Raw genomic sequence first — 17,965 nt, 5'->3', positions numbered from 1 at the left:
ACAAGCTAGAAGGATTCCTGTTTACTTTTGTTTGATTAGACAGTGTGATTTTATTTTAAAAACGAACACAAAAATGCAATCAAGTTAACGTTTCCATGTGATACAGGCCAAAGAAAATAAGCTGCAGCTGTGACTGAACCCTCAGACACAACATTTCTATTTTACTTTGTTTTACTTACAGTTCCCAATCCCTGCTGATGGTCAGTGTTCAGTTAACCTCATATCTGTTGCATTTACTGTAAGTTTCTCCCTGTTTCCTCCAGTCTCCAGAAGTATGTCCGTGAGCAGATCCTGTTGGCTGTGGCGGTCATCGTGAAGAGGGGCTCTCTAGACAAAAGTATCAACTGTAAAAGCATCTTTCACGAGGTTGGACAGCTCATCAGCAGCGGGAATCCCACAGTGGTGAGACAGACATACAGATGTATCAGTACATAATGTATTTTAATCGATGAATGTTTGTTACAATGAACAAACATTGTTCATATATATATATATATATATATTCCATAGTGCACTGACTTAGAAATGTAAATAATGCAACAAAAATAAGTTTTTAACCATAGCTTTTTTTTTTATTTTTCACCCATATGCAAGACACATTAGATCGTCAAAATTTCAAAGACCAGCGCTTGTATTGTTAAATTGTGAGGAAAAGGCAACTTAATCCATATAGTTTAGAGAATTTACAGTTTCTTCTGTTTTGACTACACAAAGACTGTCAGGATCACACGTAGACACATTGTTCACGTCATTTTGACATTAAATTAGTTAATAATTATGTGTTGGTGACTTTTAGGCAGCTTTCTAAAATGTGACATAGGCTTAAAAATGAAACATTTTAAGAAATAAATACAATTTTCCCTTTTTGTACTTTTCTACTTTATAGAAACGTAAGCAAGGTCTCAGGAAAACCCATATAACTCATAGACTCACACAAACAAAGCACAGGAGCACATGGTTCATATGCAACTATTTTGTGAACTATCGCTATCGCATATTTGCCACTGTGTCAAATGCCACAAGTTTAGATTCAAATAGGTGATGGGTGATACAAATAATGGGGTGGGCTAATGAGGTTTGACAGTTGAATTGGCATCACCTTTTTTGTGCCTCCTGTCCTGTTCTTATAGTCACAGAAGACATAAACAGACTCAAAACAGTTACCAAAATATAGCTGCAGATGAATGGTAGAACTTGTTGAGTGTATTGAACACTTGTTAACAAAACTGTGTTAAAGTTTTGATCATATTTATTATATTTGTGACTTGATGGACATTTGTGCCCTGGTTACAGACTCCCTGCATGGGATCTGGCTCAGATTACAGAGAGCTCAGTCTGAAAATAAAAAATGGCACAAATGCCGTACTGGGAAAGAAGCTCCAGGCGTGTTCCTGTGGTTAGACGAAAGTATGATATTGAGGGCCTGTTTTCTTTGCTCATGCACTCAAATCAATTTTGTGTATACATTTTGTCAAAGTGCATTTTCATTATAACAGACTTTTGGTGTTTGGTGCTAGAGTGCATCTTTTATGGAAAAAAGATGAAGCCACGTTGCAAACATTAAGACTGAATATGTAAGATGCTCTGTATATGACTCGGCACACTGATGAAATATAGCTACATGAAGGCAAAATATTTGTCTCCTGTTTGTAAAAATATATTGGCATGACTTTGTCTCAATGCTGCTCTGTATTATAAAGCAAACTGGACATCTCCTCTTAATCCAGTAGGTGGCACTATTTAATTTGTTTCCCTAACCAAACCCTGAACCAGACAAGGGGGAACTATGTACTGTGGAGGGCTGAAAGGGCTGGTTTCATTTTAATCACAGACTAAAGTAGGTGATTTAACTGATAAGGATGCACAAAAGCAGACAGGAAAAAAGTGAACAGTAAATCACTTAATGTAGTTTTCTTTGGGCTCCTAAACTGCATTATCCCTCAGTCTTCAGAATCTGGACCACAGAGGGCAAAATCTGTTTACAATTAGACTATATGAAACGTTTCCTTCCAAAATACTATGCATTCTGTTTTGATAAAACGTCCTTATTAAAATTCAGCACTTAATACGAGTGAGTTAGCTGGTTTTGAAAGGACGATGCCCTTTTAATCGGCAGAAAAAAATAGGGAATGGGCTGTAGTTAGCCAAGAAGGCTAATTTTGATCTGGTGTCCCCTGTCTGATGATGAAGTAACTAATGCTTAAACAATAAGTGGAGTACTCGATTAGTCTAATTGGGGAAAAAAAATCCATCTTATTTATGGCATGGGATTAATCTATACTGAAATAATCAGTTACAGTCCTAAAGGCACTCTAAAAATCTAATGTAACTACTGTTCTATGATGATTTCAATAAACTCTGAGGGTTTTATCTTCGGTCCTTTCAGGACTAACTATATTCTTGAATCAACTATCTAGCTTTATGTGAATAGATTTTATGATGATTTGTCCTGTAATAACCCATGCGTGTACCTTCTTACCAGTGATCATTTATCCATGAGTAGGTTGTAAGAGTTGTCATTTTTCCAAATAGTGGGTGTCTGTGCACCAGAACAGAACAGAAATGTATGCTGTGTCCCAATTTTATACTACATACCAACAGTACACAGTACACATTGTGCTCTAGCATACTTTTGCAGTTAGTGTAGAAAGAAAATCAATATACTTTACTATTTTGTACAGGGAATTATGCAATATGTGCACTGACAGAAGTCAATTTCACTGTGACTCACTACTAAATAATCTCCACAAAAGAGAAAATAAAATGTTGTTCCAAAGATTTCATACTTAGTTTTGTTTTCTCAGATCTTCACTAAGCTGTCTCACCACAACTTGTATAATGTTTTGCAGCTGTGATCAGCTGCTCCATTTCCTTTATGCATTGCATTGTGGAGCAATATTGTGCAGCAACAGCACACATTAAAAAAAATCAAGCTGCATACTGACTTTTTTCAGTAAACTTAATATTATAGTTTTTCCAGTGAGACATACTCGTATTCAAAACTTGCTTGGAATTAGCATGTAGTATTGAATTGGGACAGAGTGCCAGTTTTTCCACATGAAGCACATTCAGGTCCCTCCTTTTTGGGTCTTCACTGATGATCCGTGCTCAAGTTTAACCTCCAGCATAACTCTTTGGATAACATTTGACCTGTGTGATCACACAAACCTCTCTGCTGCAGCAAACACTGGCCTGCTCCATTCTGACCGCACTGCTCAGTGAGTTCTCCAGCTCCAGTAAGACCAGCAGCATCGGCCTCAGCATGGAGTTTCACGGCAGCTGCAAGCGTCTGTTCCAGGTTTGTTCCCCACCTCACCTCCTATTCTCTGTTTTCACGAGCAGTAAAGTTGTAAAAGGAGGGATCATTGTTCTTCATTCTTTTTCTTTGACCTCTTCACAGACAATAGGTTTTTCCTTTATGTATCACATTTTATTCCTGAATTCATCCGTCTTTCTCTTCTTCCATCCCTCCCTCGCTTCTAGGAGGAGGGCCTGCGTCAGATCTTTATGTTGACCATGGAGGTGCTGCAGGAGTTTAGCCGCAGAGAAAACCTAAACGCCCAGATGTCGTCTGTCTTCCAGCGCTACCTGGCTCTGGCCAACCAGGTCCTCAGCTGGAACTTCCTGCCACCCAATCATATCCTTTCTTTGTCAGAGGCTAACAAGGATTCTTATACCTGGAAAGGTCAGGATAATAAATTTAACAATTTATAGATCTTGACATATGATTGGATAAGTATGGTGACGGAAAACAGGTCAGTCCCAGTTACCAACATAACTACACATTAAGTGCAGCTTTTGTCATGGCTGTTGGAATATTTGTTATTCTGAAAAACAGTGGGGGTTTTTTTACAGAGTAATTTCACCTAGTTGGGGCACAGAATAAAATCTTAAAACTTGGACGATCCCAGTGGTTTTATGTTTGTAGTTTTAGCCATCAATTAATTTCAAAACAGAAGTCAGTTGTGTACGCAACAAAAGCAGTCAGATGATCAGGTTAGTTTAACTATTTTACCCAAACATATTATCTAACTTACAGTATTTGGAGGTTAATACAAGGTAAACATACAATAGTTCAGTGTCTGTGGTATTCGCTTTTGCAGACCTACTTCACTGTTTGACTTTGTTGGAGTGAAGTAAGTCAAAGTGCAGTGTTGCTTACAAGTAATTTAGTTGATATGACTGAAATGCAGATTTGTGTAATTTGATCATCGCACCACTTGTATTAGTTACATTAATGGACTGGTTTTAGATTAAAAGAAAAGGGTCATATATACCTATTTGCACGAATATACATGAGGTTTTTTTTTGTGTACATAAGTATGCATTGTTCCTGCATAATGGCTGGTGGGGGGGGGCTCTACAAATATGTGATACCCAGGAATGCATATCTGTCCATCAGTTTTGCTTTGTAGTTCGTCTCTTGTGCACACATCCATGTTATCTTTGCAGTTGGTCGCATTGTTGAGCAAACTTAGGCACTTAGTGTGTTGTGTGTGTGTGTGTGTGTGTGCGTGCGGCCAGGCTCATTACGGCCTAAATCCCAACCAGCCTGGCATCCTCTCTGCCTGTCTGAGGGGATCTGGAGTGGCGCTTTGCTGCCAGTCAGGGCCATGTATCACTTTCAAAGAGGTGTCTGTGTGTCCATCTCCGTATCATTCCAGCAGCCCACCACCCCCGCCTTGGCTTGTTGAGGCTCCCCTTAGTATGCCTGGCACGCTCACTTTGATATGTGTGTGTTCTCAAAGATGCACTTTTAAATCCTCTGTGTGTGTCTGTGTGTATGTATTAGCTGTTGCAGTCAATTTTTATAAAACAGTTTCATTTTGTTTTAGTGTTGGGTATACGTATATGAAGCCACCAGAGCAGAGACTGTACATGTAAGAGACCTTTCGGGTTGAGGTTAAAGCAGGAAATTTTCGCCTTGAAAATAATATAAAATAACTGAATAATAAATATCTTTAACTCAGTTACTAGAGGTCTTATTTTTCAGTACTGATAAGTTTGCTTGCATTGCATACGATTAAGTGCATGATTATATAAACCGTGATCGTGAGAGATTTTGCTGTACCATTTACACTATACCAAGGTGACTTTCAACTTTATATGTCAGGGTTTATTTGGCCATTGTTGGCAATGTTGAAACTCAATGAGCAGGGCTGCTTTATGGCAGTTTTGGATGTGAGGATTTTTGCATTAATATGATGAAATACCCACATTTGTTGGGTATTTATTTAAATGAGTTAGCCAAAACCAGACTTTCCCCTAGGGTAATTAATACATGGCTTTTCAGTTAAATTCCCAGAAAATACACAATACCACCAATTTAGTATACCTCAACAAGATTTTGTCAACATCACCCACACCTAACTGCACATCTCTTTCAATTTATTTAGAAGAGTTTAGTATGAACTGCCTTACAAAATCATTAAGTACATTTAAATGACTGTGAAGCAAAGATAGCTGTATAATAAATAAATGAAATTAGGTTTCCCCAAGGTACTAGTTGCATGCAAATACAGCTGTAGTTCTCTGATTTCTTGATGTTGAGTTGTCACAAATGCTGAATGGACTACCTTGGGCCATAGAAATAGCATATGAATTCTTAAATCAAGTGTCTGGGCTGTTGTTGAAAAGGAGAACAGCTTGATGAAGACTGTTGGGAGGCCTGAATGAGTGTGGCCGCCTGTCTGCAAGTGTCACAAGACGCCTGTGTGATGCGATGCTAACGTATGCCAGCATGGGCATGAGGGAGCCTCTCCTTAATTGTGTGGCTGACAGCCGCCGCACACGTGAATACAACCACTCACACACTCCTCAACCAGCTCAAAGACCCTTTTTAAAAAGCCTCCCTCCCTCAGACGAACCGAGCGGCATGCATGTCATCTGTCTTCTCCGCCGTCTGAACCCCGGCCCCACGGCTCTGGTGTCATCTGGTGGAAGCACGCTCCCCGGCGTCGGTACGACACTGTGTCACTCCACACTAGTCTTGACTCTGCCCAGGGTCGTGGTCAGGCCTCGAGGGCCGCGGCAGCAGTCAGGTGCTGTAAATGGCTGTCCGAGCTGACAGATAGATCACCCTCCATCCCTGCTGCCTCCATTCTGATGGATCAGTCTACATATCTGGATCCTCTTTATGTTGTTTAGATATATTTGGTATGTGAGGGTATCTCTAAATTCATCTCTGTCAATTGTGTTGCTATAATAGCCAGTGGCACTTTGTTCTGCAGCAATTTCGCATTTCGTTTTATCCCATCTGTCCTTTTCTTCACTAGAGAGGAATGTGTAGATTTCATGGTGTATCGGCTCACTAAAACTCAAGTTGTTTCAAATTAAAGCATGTCTCTTCCATTGAGACGCTGTCTTAATTTCTGTCCCTAACTTGACTTGTAGTCATATACTTTGTCATAAGAGAAGAAGAGAGAGACCTCCAGCTTAGCAATTTTTCCCTTATTTTTAGTGAGGCGTAATAAAAGCGGCATTAACTTCTCTGAGTAACAATCACCCCCAGCAGCCTTATTAGAAGTTATTCTTGTGCTGAAGAGCCGACTGTCAGCCTAACACTTGCCTCGGCCTGGCTCAGAATTCTCATTAGCTGTTCAGAGGTCAATTTATAGGTATTTTAGCTCTGAGGTTAAGGTTAGGATTTGGAGTGTGTAAGCTGATGCTGGATGTTTGCCTTGGCCCTGACCTGTATGGAGAATCTTCAACTACCAAGACAAGTGGGGGGGGTATATACAGATGGGTAATACTCAGTTCGTGCATGAGTTGTGTGCGATTTAAAGTAGATAGTTTCTGTTCTATAACGACTTGCAACACTGTATAATGCTCCCTTTTAATAAAATATATATTTTTCTTTATTACATTTTGAAAGAGTGCAACGTTTCGAGCCCAAACCGGCTCTTCAGAAAGTATCTACAATTCTTTTGGACTCAGCACCTGGACATGAAAGATGTGCGTGTGTTTTGCACACTGATTGCTGAGATTTAAAGTAACCATCTATGACGTACATGTTAATTTTCTACTGTGTTGCTGCAGTGATTCAAATAGTATCCAGCTCATAAAGGCTTTCCCATTTATGGCTCTAAATATTGCTGTGTCTGACCTCTTTACTGTCTCACAGGAGATGGTGCATTTTACGCTTCTAATTTAACTTAAATACAGTGAAGAAGACCAAAGAGTTGGCGTGAGCAGCAATAGCCATCAAGGAGCATTTAGCAACCAAAAAAAAGCCAAAAACAAAGCGTGAAAATTGCAGATTATTATTTTAAATGAATGTAGTAAATATTTATTTTACTATTATTTGCCATATTATTCATTTCTCCTTCCTACAACTCTTAATATACATGCCACTTGTTATTGAAATAAAAAGGAGGCAGGCTGTTATAGGTAAAAATCCAACTCACATCCAATAACCTGAGGTCTAAATCGCCGCCTTCATCCACAACTTATCACTTTCTGATCTCAAAGAAATAAGTTGGCATCGAGCACAGTAGCATAATTGATATATTATTGGTTTAATTCAGTAGTGGGAGAATTAATGACAACTGCTGTCTAAATAGATGGGGGGGGGCAAACAGTAGAAGGAAATGGGAAATGAAAGGGAGGGGTTGGGCCAGTGAGGAGGTATTCCTGGACTGTTATTTCACATGGCGAGGCTGCAGGGGAGACTTAAGGCAGGATATATCACTTAAACCCTACCACGCGCCTTAACATAGCGCTGCGCTCTTCGCACGGCCGCTGGCAGAAGCTCAGCTAGTCTTCCTGTGCAGCGGGTCCATCCTCAGTCAGGATCAACCATAATGAATAGAGGATACAGGAGAAGCTTGTTAATCCACAACCCTCAGGCACGAAGGTCGCTCAGGCCTCCAAAATGTTAAGATTGCTGAGATTGTCTACTTAAGGTGGTCATGAAAATACTATTAAATTGACCTGTAAAGTGCTTTGTACGTCTGCAAATTGTTGATGAAAGAGGAGTTGGGTATGTGAAATCTGATTTGATTTGTTGTAGAAGGGCTCAATAAACTATACCAGGGGTGTTTACAATTTAGCCCATTTATTGCAGATCACCCACACGTTCCATTAATGTTCGTGTAGTTTTAAAAATGTGTTGTGTGACTTTTGACTATTGTATGGATTGCCATGAAATCTGGCACAGATATCCATGGTGCACAGCTGAGGAAATTACTAATTACTTGGGTGATCCCTTGACTTTTCATCTGCCACCATCACCAGGTCAAAATTGTCACTCATCCAGTGAAATATGTCAACTATTTACTTGATGGATTGGCACAAATTGGCAAAATTTGGTACAGACATTCATGTCTCCCTCAGGATGAACTGTGATAACTTTGGTGATAAAGCGCCATCATCAAGTCAAATTTTGAATTTGTCCAATACTTTGGTTTGTGACCAAATAGCTGTAAAACCAATGACATTCCCATCAGCCTCAGCTGCACTTTAGTGCTAATTAGCAAATGTTAGCATGCCAAGAGGCTAAACTAAGATGGTGAACATGGTAAGCATTATAACTGCTAAACATCGGCATCTTATCATTGTCAAAGTGTGCGTGTTAGCATGCTGACGTTAGCAGTTAGCTCAAAGTGCTGCTGTGCCTGAGTAGCGTGGTTGTGGACTCTGAGTCTTGTTATATAAGGTTTGTGACAAAGTGACACGAATCAAATCTGTGAAGAAGCTGACCAAGTTGTCTGAAAATCTCACTAGAGTTTAATTAATAGCTAGTCCATTTTTGTTAGCATGTGGTAACAAAATGAACAAGCCCACAAAGATGACAAGAATAAAATGTTGGTGTTGACATATTCTGTTGTTGTATTCTGGTCCACATAATTCAGCCTCTTGTACATTCAGAAAGGGCTCAGCCCACATTTTCTGTTTTATAGTCATGTGGTTAGTTTATGCTTAGCAACGCACGCTGAATTACAGCCCATGAAGGAAAGAATGATGGCTTTTTATTGCAACTATGTTCCCTCATGCTTTGAAGTGGAGAGCTGTGCATTGATGCACACAACCTGGGCTAAGGTTCACATGCAAAACCATAAATAGCGGACGGCCAGGTGTCTGTCACTGAAGATGTGGAGCCGATAAAAAGTCAGCTTGCTTTGGTCACAATAAACAGAATCAGGGCAGGAAATTAAACTTGAAATGCTGGTTGTTTCTCTGCTGCTGGTAGGTTTGTCTGATCCACCAGTTACTTTGGCAGTTTTATTGGTATTTGACTGGTGGCTGGTGTTAATTAAGATTTTACAATGTGTGTTTATGTGTCTGTCTGGCTGCAAATTTGACAACTGCATGTGAGAACTGAGGGTGTGTGAATCTTTTCACTTGTGTTTGATTTAAACTCTTTGTGGTCCGTGGTTTACATTGGCTGTGTATTAGGTCAGTTGAATGTGTTTGTGTGTGCCTGTGAGTCTGTTTATCTGTCAGTCCGTCTTATCTTTCCAGTGGAAAATTGACGTGTCACATTAGTTATTCTTGAGCCTGCTGGAAGGGTTGAGATAGTAGCAGGTGATGTCTTTTAAAAACCCACCAAACCACAGCCACATGTCCTAGTCACTCCGCGCACATTACTCATCCTGGAGGCATGTACACTACACACGCGCGCGCACACGCACACACACACACACACACACACACACATATGCAGTCCTTCTTTTTTCTTTTCTTTTTTAAGCAGAATAGATAGCATGGTCGAAGTTGTCAAAATTCAAGAGCTTAAACTTAAACTAAGTGAACACTTAACAATCAGGAGACAACGTGTAAACTTTCACTTCATGCGAGTTGTTTTCAGGACAATACATAAATGTTTTGATAGTTACAGTGAGAACTGAATGAATGTCAGGATGTTGCATGTAGTGCTTATTTATTTTAAACACAGGGAACACACAAGAGTTACATAAAAGTAATAACAGGTGGCAGTCTGAATAATTACCTCATTACACAGAAATACCTCAGAACATGTCTTCAGTGTGTCTTTAATGCAACAGTAAATACTTTTGCATACTTTTGAATTTAGTTTTAGTCATTTTCTGGTTGTCTTAGTCTTCTATGATAGTCCAAAAGCGAAAAATATTCAGTTTACTGCTCGTCTCATCTCAGAAATGGCAGTATTGTAGAAAATATATTATACCTGGCTTTATCACAATTGCTTGTTTGTTCCATCTCAACAGGCTGCTTACAAGTCCTTAAAAGTTTTGTATTCTGTACTCTTATTTCATTTGTGTTATCAAATTACGATTTGAAGTCTTAAAGACTATGTGTTTTTAGTGCCCTTGCTGTACTTCTGGACAAATAAAACCAACCATTCATCTAAATTATCAGTTTAAAGTATTTTGAATATTGAAATTCTTATTATATTCTGCTCTTAATTTTAAATTTAGAGCATTTCTATCTTTTTGGTGTCACAACCTGTCAGACCCATATTACGTCTCTGTCCGGCTGTGTATAATAGTAGCTGTGTAGTTATCGTTCCTGAGGTCTCTTGTGAGTTTTGTCTCAGTCATATGATCTTTAGGAGGGTTTGTACAACCTCTGTCACCGAGGCGGCCCCTTCCTGCAGAGACGGCCTCCGTCTGCAGGCTGCAGGACTCGGTCAGTCCCACTTGTTGCAGGACCGAATATGCACTCACTCATTTCTTCGCATGTGTGTCTCTCTGTCCTCATATTAAGGGATTTGCAAGGTAAAAGCCCACCAGGTTAAGTTTTCATTTAACCTGGTTACTTTTGTGAAAATTGCTTCAAGACAGACATGAAAGTTGCAGGCCAAGAGTACTTAAAAGCAAGTGAAAGAATAAACAAAGTTTAAAAATAAAAAATAAAATCAGGACATTTTCCAATCAGGACTAAATAGTTAAATTCTGGGATAAAACAAATAAACATGAACTTAGTCATATTGCAGCACCCTCCTTACTTATTCCGATCTCATTCCTTCTCTCTTCAGAAAGGTTCAGTTAGAGGTCTTCTGCCTCACCGTGACTATTTTTAACGAGGCCTGAAAGCCAAGCTTTGGACAGGCACACACACACACACACACACACACACACACACACACACACACACACAACCCCACAGACCCTTAGACAGGTGCCAACCTTTGTGCCGAAAAGTGTGTGGTGTGTTGTGGTGGGGTGTGTGCATGGGGAGTGACTGTGGGCTGGTGTCGGAGGAATGCGTGACCTCGCCGGCCTCTGCCGCTGTTTGGCTTTGATCAAACATTCCTCTGGAAGTTTCTCCTTCTGCTGTCACCAAGCCGCAGGGCAGTGACACGTTTTTGTGTGGTTTTTATGTGTTTTGAGTGATGGAAGACACATTATTAATGTTTGATTTTTATTTATTTTTCAATCAAAAAGCAAAAGAAGAAAAAAACATTTGCAGAGTAAGATATCGACACAAAACCTGCACAAAGAAACAAATGCCGTTGTTGTTTTTGTGGTGGTAGTAGTAGTAGTACTAGTTAGTAGTTGTAAAAGTAGCATCTTCCATCCATTATCCTGAATAGAAGACAATAAAATAATCCATCCAGTATGATAAACCCTTAGAACTCCACTGATCCACCAGTGTTCAGTCATTGTTGCAACATTGTTGAAACCCACAGAACTTTTATTTTCATCGGAGATTCAAAAGTTTCCAAATATACCAAATAAATCAGGTTGAAATATAGAGAAACATACTATTAATAAAATGATACACGATATCTAAAATATTTCCATTCAATGGGTTTGGGTTTGAATTAGAGCTAAAACAATTCATTTTAATCATTTTTTTCTATTCCAGTTATTATTTGTGAGGATTTGCTGCTTTACTTTGTAAACTGAATATACATGTTTTTGGGTTTTGGTCTGTTGGTCAGACAAAACAAGACATTTGAAGATGTCATCTTAGGCTTTAGGAAATTGTGATGGGCATTTTGCACAATTTATTCACATTCTATAGAAAAAAATACGATTAATTAGGAAAATAAACAGAAGATTAATCGATAGTGAAAATAATTGTTTGTTGCAGCCTTAGTTTGAATATTTCACTCATAGCTGGAAGATTGTGTCTCAGGTTTTTTCAATGTCCTTAGAGTTTGTTTTGTTGAGGCTAGCGATTGAGGGAGTATTTGCGAGGCCGGGAAGGGAGAGAACAAGAGTTTTGATTGGTTGTTCTTTAGTGAGTTAAGAGTGAAGAGAGATTGAATGTTTGTATCTCCCAAAAACAAAGTCAGGAAAAAGGGCGACATTCCAGAGGACAAAAACGGCAAAAGAATCACCTCATTTGCAATCGATAGGCTGACAAATCTGCTGACTTGTTTCGGCATGAAGCCTTCATCGGGAGATTGTATATGTTGTAAGGACAAGAAGAAAAAGGGGTTTTAGGGTGGTTAACAGAAGTGTTGAATCTTGATTGGTTTGTGAAGAGAGTGTGGGTTTTTTCTATGCTTTGATTGAGGAAAGAGTGTGTGTGTGTGTGTGTGTGTGTGTGTGTGTGTGTGTGTGTGTGTGTTGTAAGGGTGAGGAGTGATAAAAGCCTCATTTGAGACAGCGGAAGGAGTAGTAACAGATTGTTCTTGATGAGCTAAGGAAAAAGCATATTGTGGGTGTGTTTAGGACACTTGAAGAAGGACATGAAGTGTTGTGGCTGCGTGGGGAGAAAGGGTGTGTTGTGGGTTTGTGAAAAAGCTTGTTGTGGGTGTAGAGAGTCTTAAATAAGGAGACAGTGTGTGTGTTGTGGGGGCATGGAGAAAGTGACTTGTTTGAGAGAAAGGAGAAATGGGACGTTTGGAAAGCGATTTAAGATGAAAACGTGTTTTAGTTTTTAGAACAGTATGATTGTGTTGTGGTTGTAGACAAAGTTTTAAATCAGACGAAAATGTGTTGTGCGGGCAAAGAGAGGCAGCATCTTGTTAGGATAAAGAAAAAGACATTTTGAAAGTGGTCAAGAGGGAGAAGAGAGTGCTCTTCTTTCTTCAAAAGAGGAAAGCGTGATAACATAAGTGTTAAGTGTATTTGTTATGTGGGCAAAAAGACAGTCTTGCTTTGGTCTTGGAAAGCAGTCAGGAGTAGAGACAAAGTGATTGGCTGAGGAGGAAGAGGGGGTGTTTCAGGGCAGTAAGGAGTCTCGAGGACGTCTTGTAGAGGAGTGGACAAAGAGGCAGCGCAACGCAGAGTCTTGATTGGCTGCAGTGAGAGTGTGTCTTTTGTGTTTAAGATCTTGAGGAAGCAGAGGAGAGAAATCTGAGTGCACAACGAGGGAGTGCTGGTAGGAAGAGAGGTGAACAAGAGGACAAGAAGGAAAGAGAGGGTGTCAGGCGAGTCAGAGGGTAAAGATCGGAACAAGGCAGAGAGTTGGGGAAACAGAGGAAGGAGGTGAGGCAAAGTGGGTGAGAAAGAAGGCAAGAGTTTCTTTGTGAGTGAAAACTGTGGCAGATAAAGAGCTGACGAGGGAGAAAGAGAAGGAAGGGTAGGACAAGAAAACAAAGCAACCAAAGAGGGGAGGGTGAGAAAATAAAAATAAAAACTTTTGTGGAATAAAGATTGACAGGGTTAATGAGAGGGAGTGTTAGCTAACAAGTGACTAACAAGTTTCTACTGCCAGCCACAGGAAACCAAAGACTCACACACAGAGACCAAAATACCCATTGAGAGGGAGCTTAGTGACAGGAGCTGGTGTTTTTGAGTGTGGCGCTCCTCCTCCTCCTTCTCCTCCTCTTCCTTCTCCTCCTCCTCCTCGTCTTCATGCTGTTGTTGGCCTTAACTGGCGGCGGGTCACTGGGGCGCCACTACATCGCCATGTTTGAGGCCACGCAGAACGTCACACTCAAGCCTACGGAGTCCTGGAGGGAAGCGCTGCTGGACACCCGCGTCATGGACCTCTTCTTCACAGTGAGTATCCTGTCCATCATTGATGTGTTTATCCTTCTCAGAGTATCTGCAGGTTCTGAAAAGTTTTTAATATGTCTCTGATTACTTAATTTACATCTTTAAAAATCTTAAAACCTGTTTTATATAAGTATTCAGTTTTGAAGTTGTGCTTTCTTGCTGCACATTTTTTTCAAGTGACATTGACATTGTACGGGTCACAGCGGTTTTACATTTTTGCCTTTGTTTCACTGATGAAATCTGCCCTCCATTTCATTTTAAACCGCATTACGAAAAAGGAAAACCATTAAATTTACTTGACAAAACCTGCAGATGCCTTGCTCGCTGATGTACTTTGTCAATTAATCTGCATCTGTCTGTATGTATGTCCTTCTGTTTTCCATCCGTCTATATCTCTCTGTCAGGGAGGTCGCTGTTCAGGTTATTCAAAGTTAAGGTCTTTCTGTCTCATACATTTCCATTAGAGTTTCCTTGTGTCCTGCTTTACCCTTTCTTCTTATTCATTTTTTTCCTGACCTCTAGATGGTGGTTTATTTATGATAAACAAAGAGAGACAGTTTGCCTTTTCAAGTTGGGCAAAGAAATCTCTCTGGACCTCGTCTTTTTGGCACATGTTAAGTTTTTACTAGTTTTGTGGGTTTTTTGGACGCACCATTAAGTAGATTTATGGGTGCTTTGCAGTGGGGTCGTGTTATTGTGTTACTGTCCAGAGGACCGCCCGGTGAAGTAAATGTGTATTTTTGTGCAGTGACTTGTGTGTTTAAAGAGGCGGCCCACGCTGGCTAAGCAAACGGTGTGGAAGAGAAGTGTGGAACAAACCAGTCAGCTCCTCTTCCATTCAGCATCCATCCAAACCTTCTGGCTGCCCATCGCCAGATACTGCTCCACTATTCAGCCTTTCAGCTGCCTGCTGCCATATACTGCTCCACTTCTTACCTGCCACTACTTACGCACGACCTACATGACTTCTGTTAAATGCTACTCTGCAGTTAACACCCTGTTACTTCTACACTACACAGACTCTGTCAACTGTGAGTTACTCCACATTGCCAAATACTGGTCCACTCACTTAGCCCTTTGGGCCCTGACACACACTAAACGTAGAAAAGCATTGGGCATCGTTGGCTGCTTGGATGATTCAACATGTTGAGAGCTGTGTGACCTGCTGTTCAGCTCAGTGAATCAGTGATTTGTGCAGTTTTTACTTTACTTACCTTTTGTTGTTCCACAAGCAAAACACAAAGCATATTCTCAATTTATGTTCAGAGCATATAATGAGAGTACATACAGTTTTTTCCTCGAAAGCAGGTGAAGAACATGTCAGCATGTCACTGCTGGCTGTAGTCTTTAAAGGTGTGTTCAAGTGCACCAAGTATCAGAACTTACAGATCCGTTTGTATTTTCTGGCACTATTTGTTTGAAGTTGTCTTGGTGAGCTCCACTGCTGCTATACAGTAGTACATATTTTCATTGCCAAATAATGCTTCTCTAGCACCATTTTTACCTTTTTTTATTTTGAAAGGCCTAACATAGCATACTTTTTGGATCTCTCATGCTGTGATGTAAAATAGGTCCTCTCAATGGCTATTAAGCTTGTTAATCAACTTAACTATACTTGTACTTTGGTGGTGAAGATTAGTACTTCATAAAAGCGGTTTACATAACATGATATTTGAATGCTCTGTGTTGCTATCAAAAGCAGTGCCATGTTTTAATGTTGTAAAATGAAGTGCTGTTTAACTTCAAATCACATCTCGTCATTGCCTGTGGGGCTAATGTTTTTCTTCAGTTACAGAAAGCAGAAACTTACTGTCTGGATTTGTGTTTGTTATCCGACATTAGACCATTTTAATAATGGGGTTCAAGTTTTTCATTGAATCATTCAATTTAGTGCTAGTGTATTCTTTAACAGATGCTCAAGGGAAGCTCTGGTTTTTGTTTTTATTGTTGCTTTTGAAAAAGGACTTTGGAAAACCTGTTTCAGTCACTTTATCTTGAAGTATTTTTTACTTCTAATGCTTTGTAATACACTTCAGTGTATCTGTAGAGACAAAAGAGGCCAGTTTTGAAGAGAGCCTCTCCTTTGAATATGGAAACCTAAATGGTTTTAAAAGCAGGACTGAACAGGGATTCAGTATTTTCAGTAGAATTGCATTGTGATAAAGAAAAATAAGTTATTAATAAATGTTTATTAAAATCTTCTGCAAATTAAGATGTGGAACAAAAATGATATTTGAACATGACATTTAACTTGCACTTTATGTTCTTGTGCAGTTAAATGAAATGAACATAATTTCATTAACATGTAATTTTTATTTTGTCACAGTCTATTGTTATTTAATTCTATTGGTTAAATACTGTATGTACTGTAGGCAAAACCCCAAAAATAATTCCTAGTGGTGGATTTCTATGTGGAAAAGCATCTCTTCACCTTTGTTTAGCATTTTTTGTTCAGCATTAGGAGACAAAAATATCTTCTAAATCCTCCTAAAGTGTCTCTGTTTCTTTTTAACATCTGGGTTATTCACCACTGTTGAAAGTTTCTTCCTTGGTTACAGTTATTACTTTTATGCAGGTGGTTTAAAGTGAAAATAAACAAAGCAAAGCTGAAGTAAAAATACACAAACACATATTTAGCACCAAATATTTTGATAACATTACTTTAGACTGTTTAGAACGGGTGAAATAATAGTTGTTTTGTTGTACAATCTGCAGATGCTTATTGAAGTTTTTTCCATCGCTGTGCCTGGTAATCACCTTTCATTGAGAGTCCTTTTTCTTCCAGCAGATTGTTATGAGTGAATTCACAAAGCAATCACAAATAACTGTAATTGGCTCTAAACAGTGAATGTAATCAGAGGTTTGCTTTACAAAGCACAGGGGCACTAATCAAGGATTTGATTGGCCAGTCCAAGCAGTTTAACATGAATAAAAATGTTTGTCATTTTTTAGTCTGTTGTCTTTGCTGCTGGAATCTGCAGGATGTGTTTTGTGTTGGTTTCAGTTTTCAGGCCTCCAGTCTCATCTCTCGCTTTGGTATTTCTAGTAGCTCAACTGTTTGTTATTGTAAGGCTGCTGTGGCACTGTCAGCTGTCTGTGTGTGTGTGTGTGTCTGTGTGTGTGTCTGTGTGTGTGTGTGTGTGTGTGTTACAGCATCCTCCTGATTGTGTTGTGTGCATTTTTGTGTGTGTTAGCGCATATCTGTCTCTGCTTGATTGTGTCAATTTCAGTTTGTGTAGTGTATGTTTGTGTGTTGGGCCTGTGTGTTTCCTTGTTGTGTGTGCGTGTTGTGTGTGTGTGTGTGTGTGTGTGTGTGTGTATTTATTCAATTTAATGGGGTCCTCTGCTGTCTCAGCTGCTGTGTCTCCTCAGCTGTGAGGGGTAACAGGTTGGCCGGGGTAAGTGTATGTGTGAGGGGGGTACTCAGAGACACGCGCCATCAGGGTCACAGTCCACAACAGACCAGTGGCAGGATTAGAGCCCGGCCCCAGGATTAGGGGCCCCTGTTAACAACCGCAGTAACCCACCCATCTCACACACACACTCGTCACCCTGTTGAGGGGCTCTGGGGAGTCCCCGTCCCTCTGTGGGTAGGTGTCTGTCAGTCTCCCATTAACTGGCTCCAGTGCTTCTCGCTGATCAGTGCTGTGAACAAAAGGCTGCTGTCAGTTTCTGCAGCCAGAAGGTTTGGTTGGTTGGTTGTTGTTGTTTTTTTTCTCCTAGTAAAGGATAAATCAGGTTTATTGAAATTGGCTTTTATTTTCGTAGTTTTGCCCATCAATAAAAAGTTAAATGCTGAGGTCTGGGAACACAGAAACATCACAAAAAACAAGTCAGACAAGAAAAGAAACAGAAGCAGTCAGGTTTTAAGAAAACCTCTGGGTTAGCCAAACTTATTTTGAAACAAAAGAAGGCGAATTATGAAATTGTTACTCAAACTGTCTGTTTTAAACATCCATCAGACTTAACAGACTGACTTCCTGGTTAAACATTACCTGCCGTGCGCTCCATGTAAGAGGCTGAATCCTTACTGCAGCATCCAGGGTTCGAATCCAGCCCGCGGCCCTTTGCTGCATGTCATGCCCCCT

At 39.9% G+C, this 17,965-nt stretch overlaps 1 protein-coding gene across 1 annotated transcript in view; it reads left to right on the top strand.

The window, feature by feature from the left end:
• xpo4 (exportin 4) overlaps nt 1-17,965 on the top strand; it is a 62,524-nt gene that overhangs the window by 6,855 nt on the left and 37,704 nt on the right. Inside the window, exons 4-7 of the mRNA XM_044216986.1 lie at nt 264-402; nt 3,182-3,298; nt 3,484-3,637; nt 13,768-13,880. Coding sequence (XP_044072921.1) covers nt 264-402; nt 3,182-3,298; nt 3,484-3,637; nt 13,768-13,880 — 523 coding nt within the window. The remainder of the gene's footprint in view (nt 1-263; nt 403-3,181; nt 3,299-3,483; nt 3,638-13,767; nt 13,881-17,965) is intronic.

Source organism: Siniperca chuatsi, linkage group LG12 (genome assembly GCF_020085105.1).
Source record: "Siniperca chuatsi isolate FFG_IHB_CAS linkage group LG12, ASM2008510v1, whole genome shotgun sequence".
Lineage (NCBI taxonomy): Eukaryota > Metazoa > Chordata > Actinopteri > Centrarchiformes > Sinipercidae > Siniperca > Siniperca chuatsi.
Note: the sequence above shows the minus strand (reverse complement) of the source record. Positions and strands in the feature narration are given on the sequence as shown.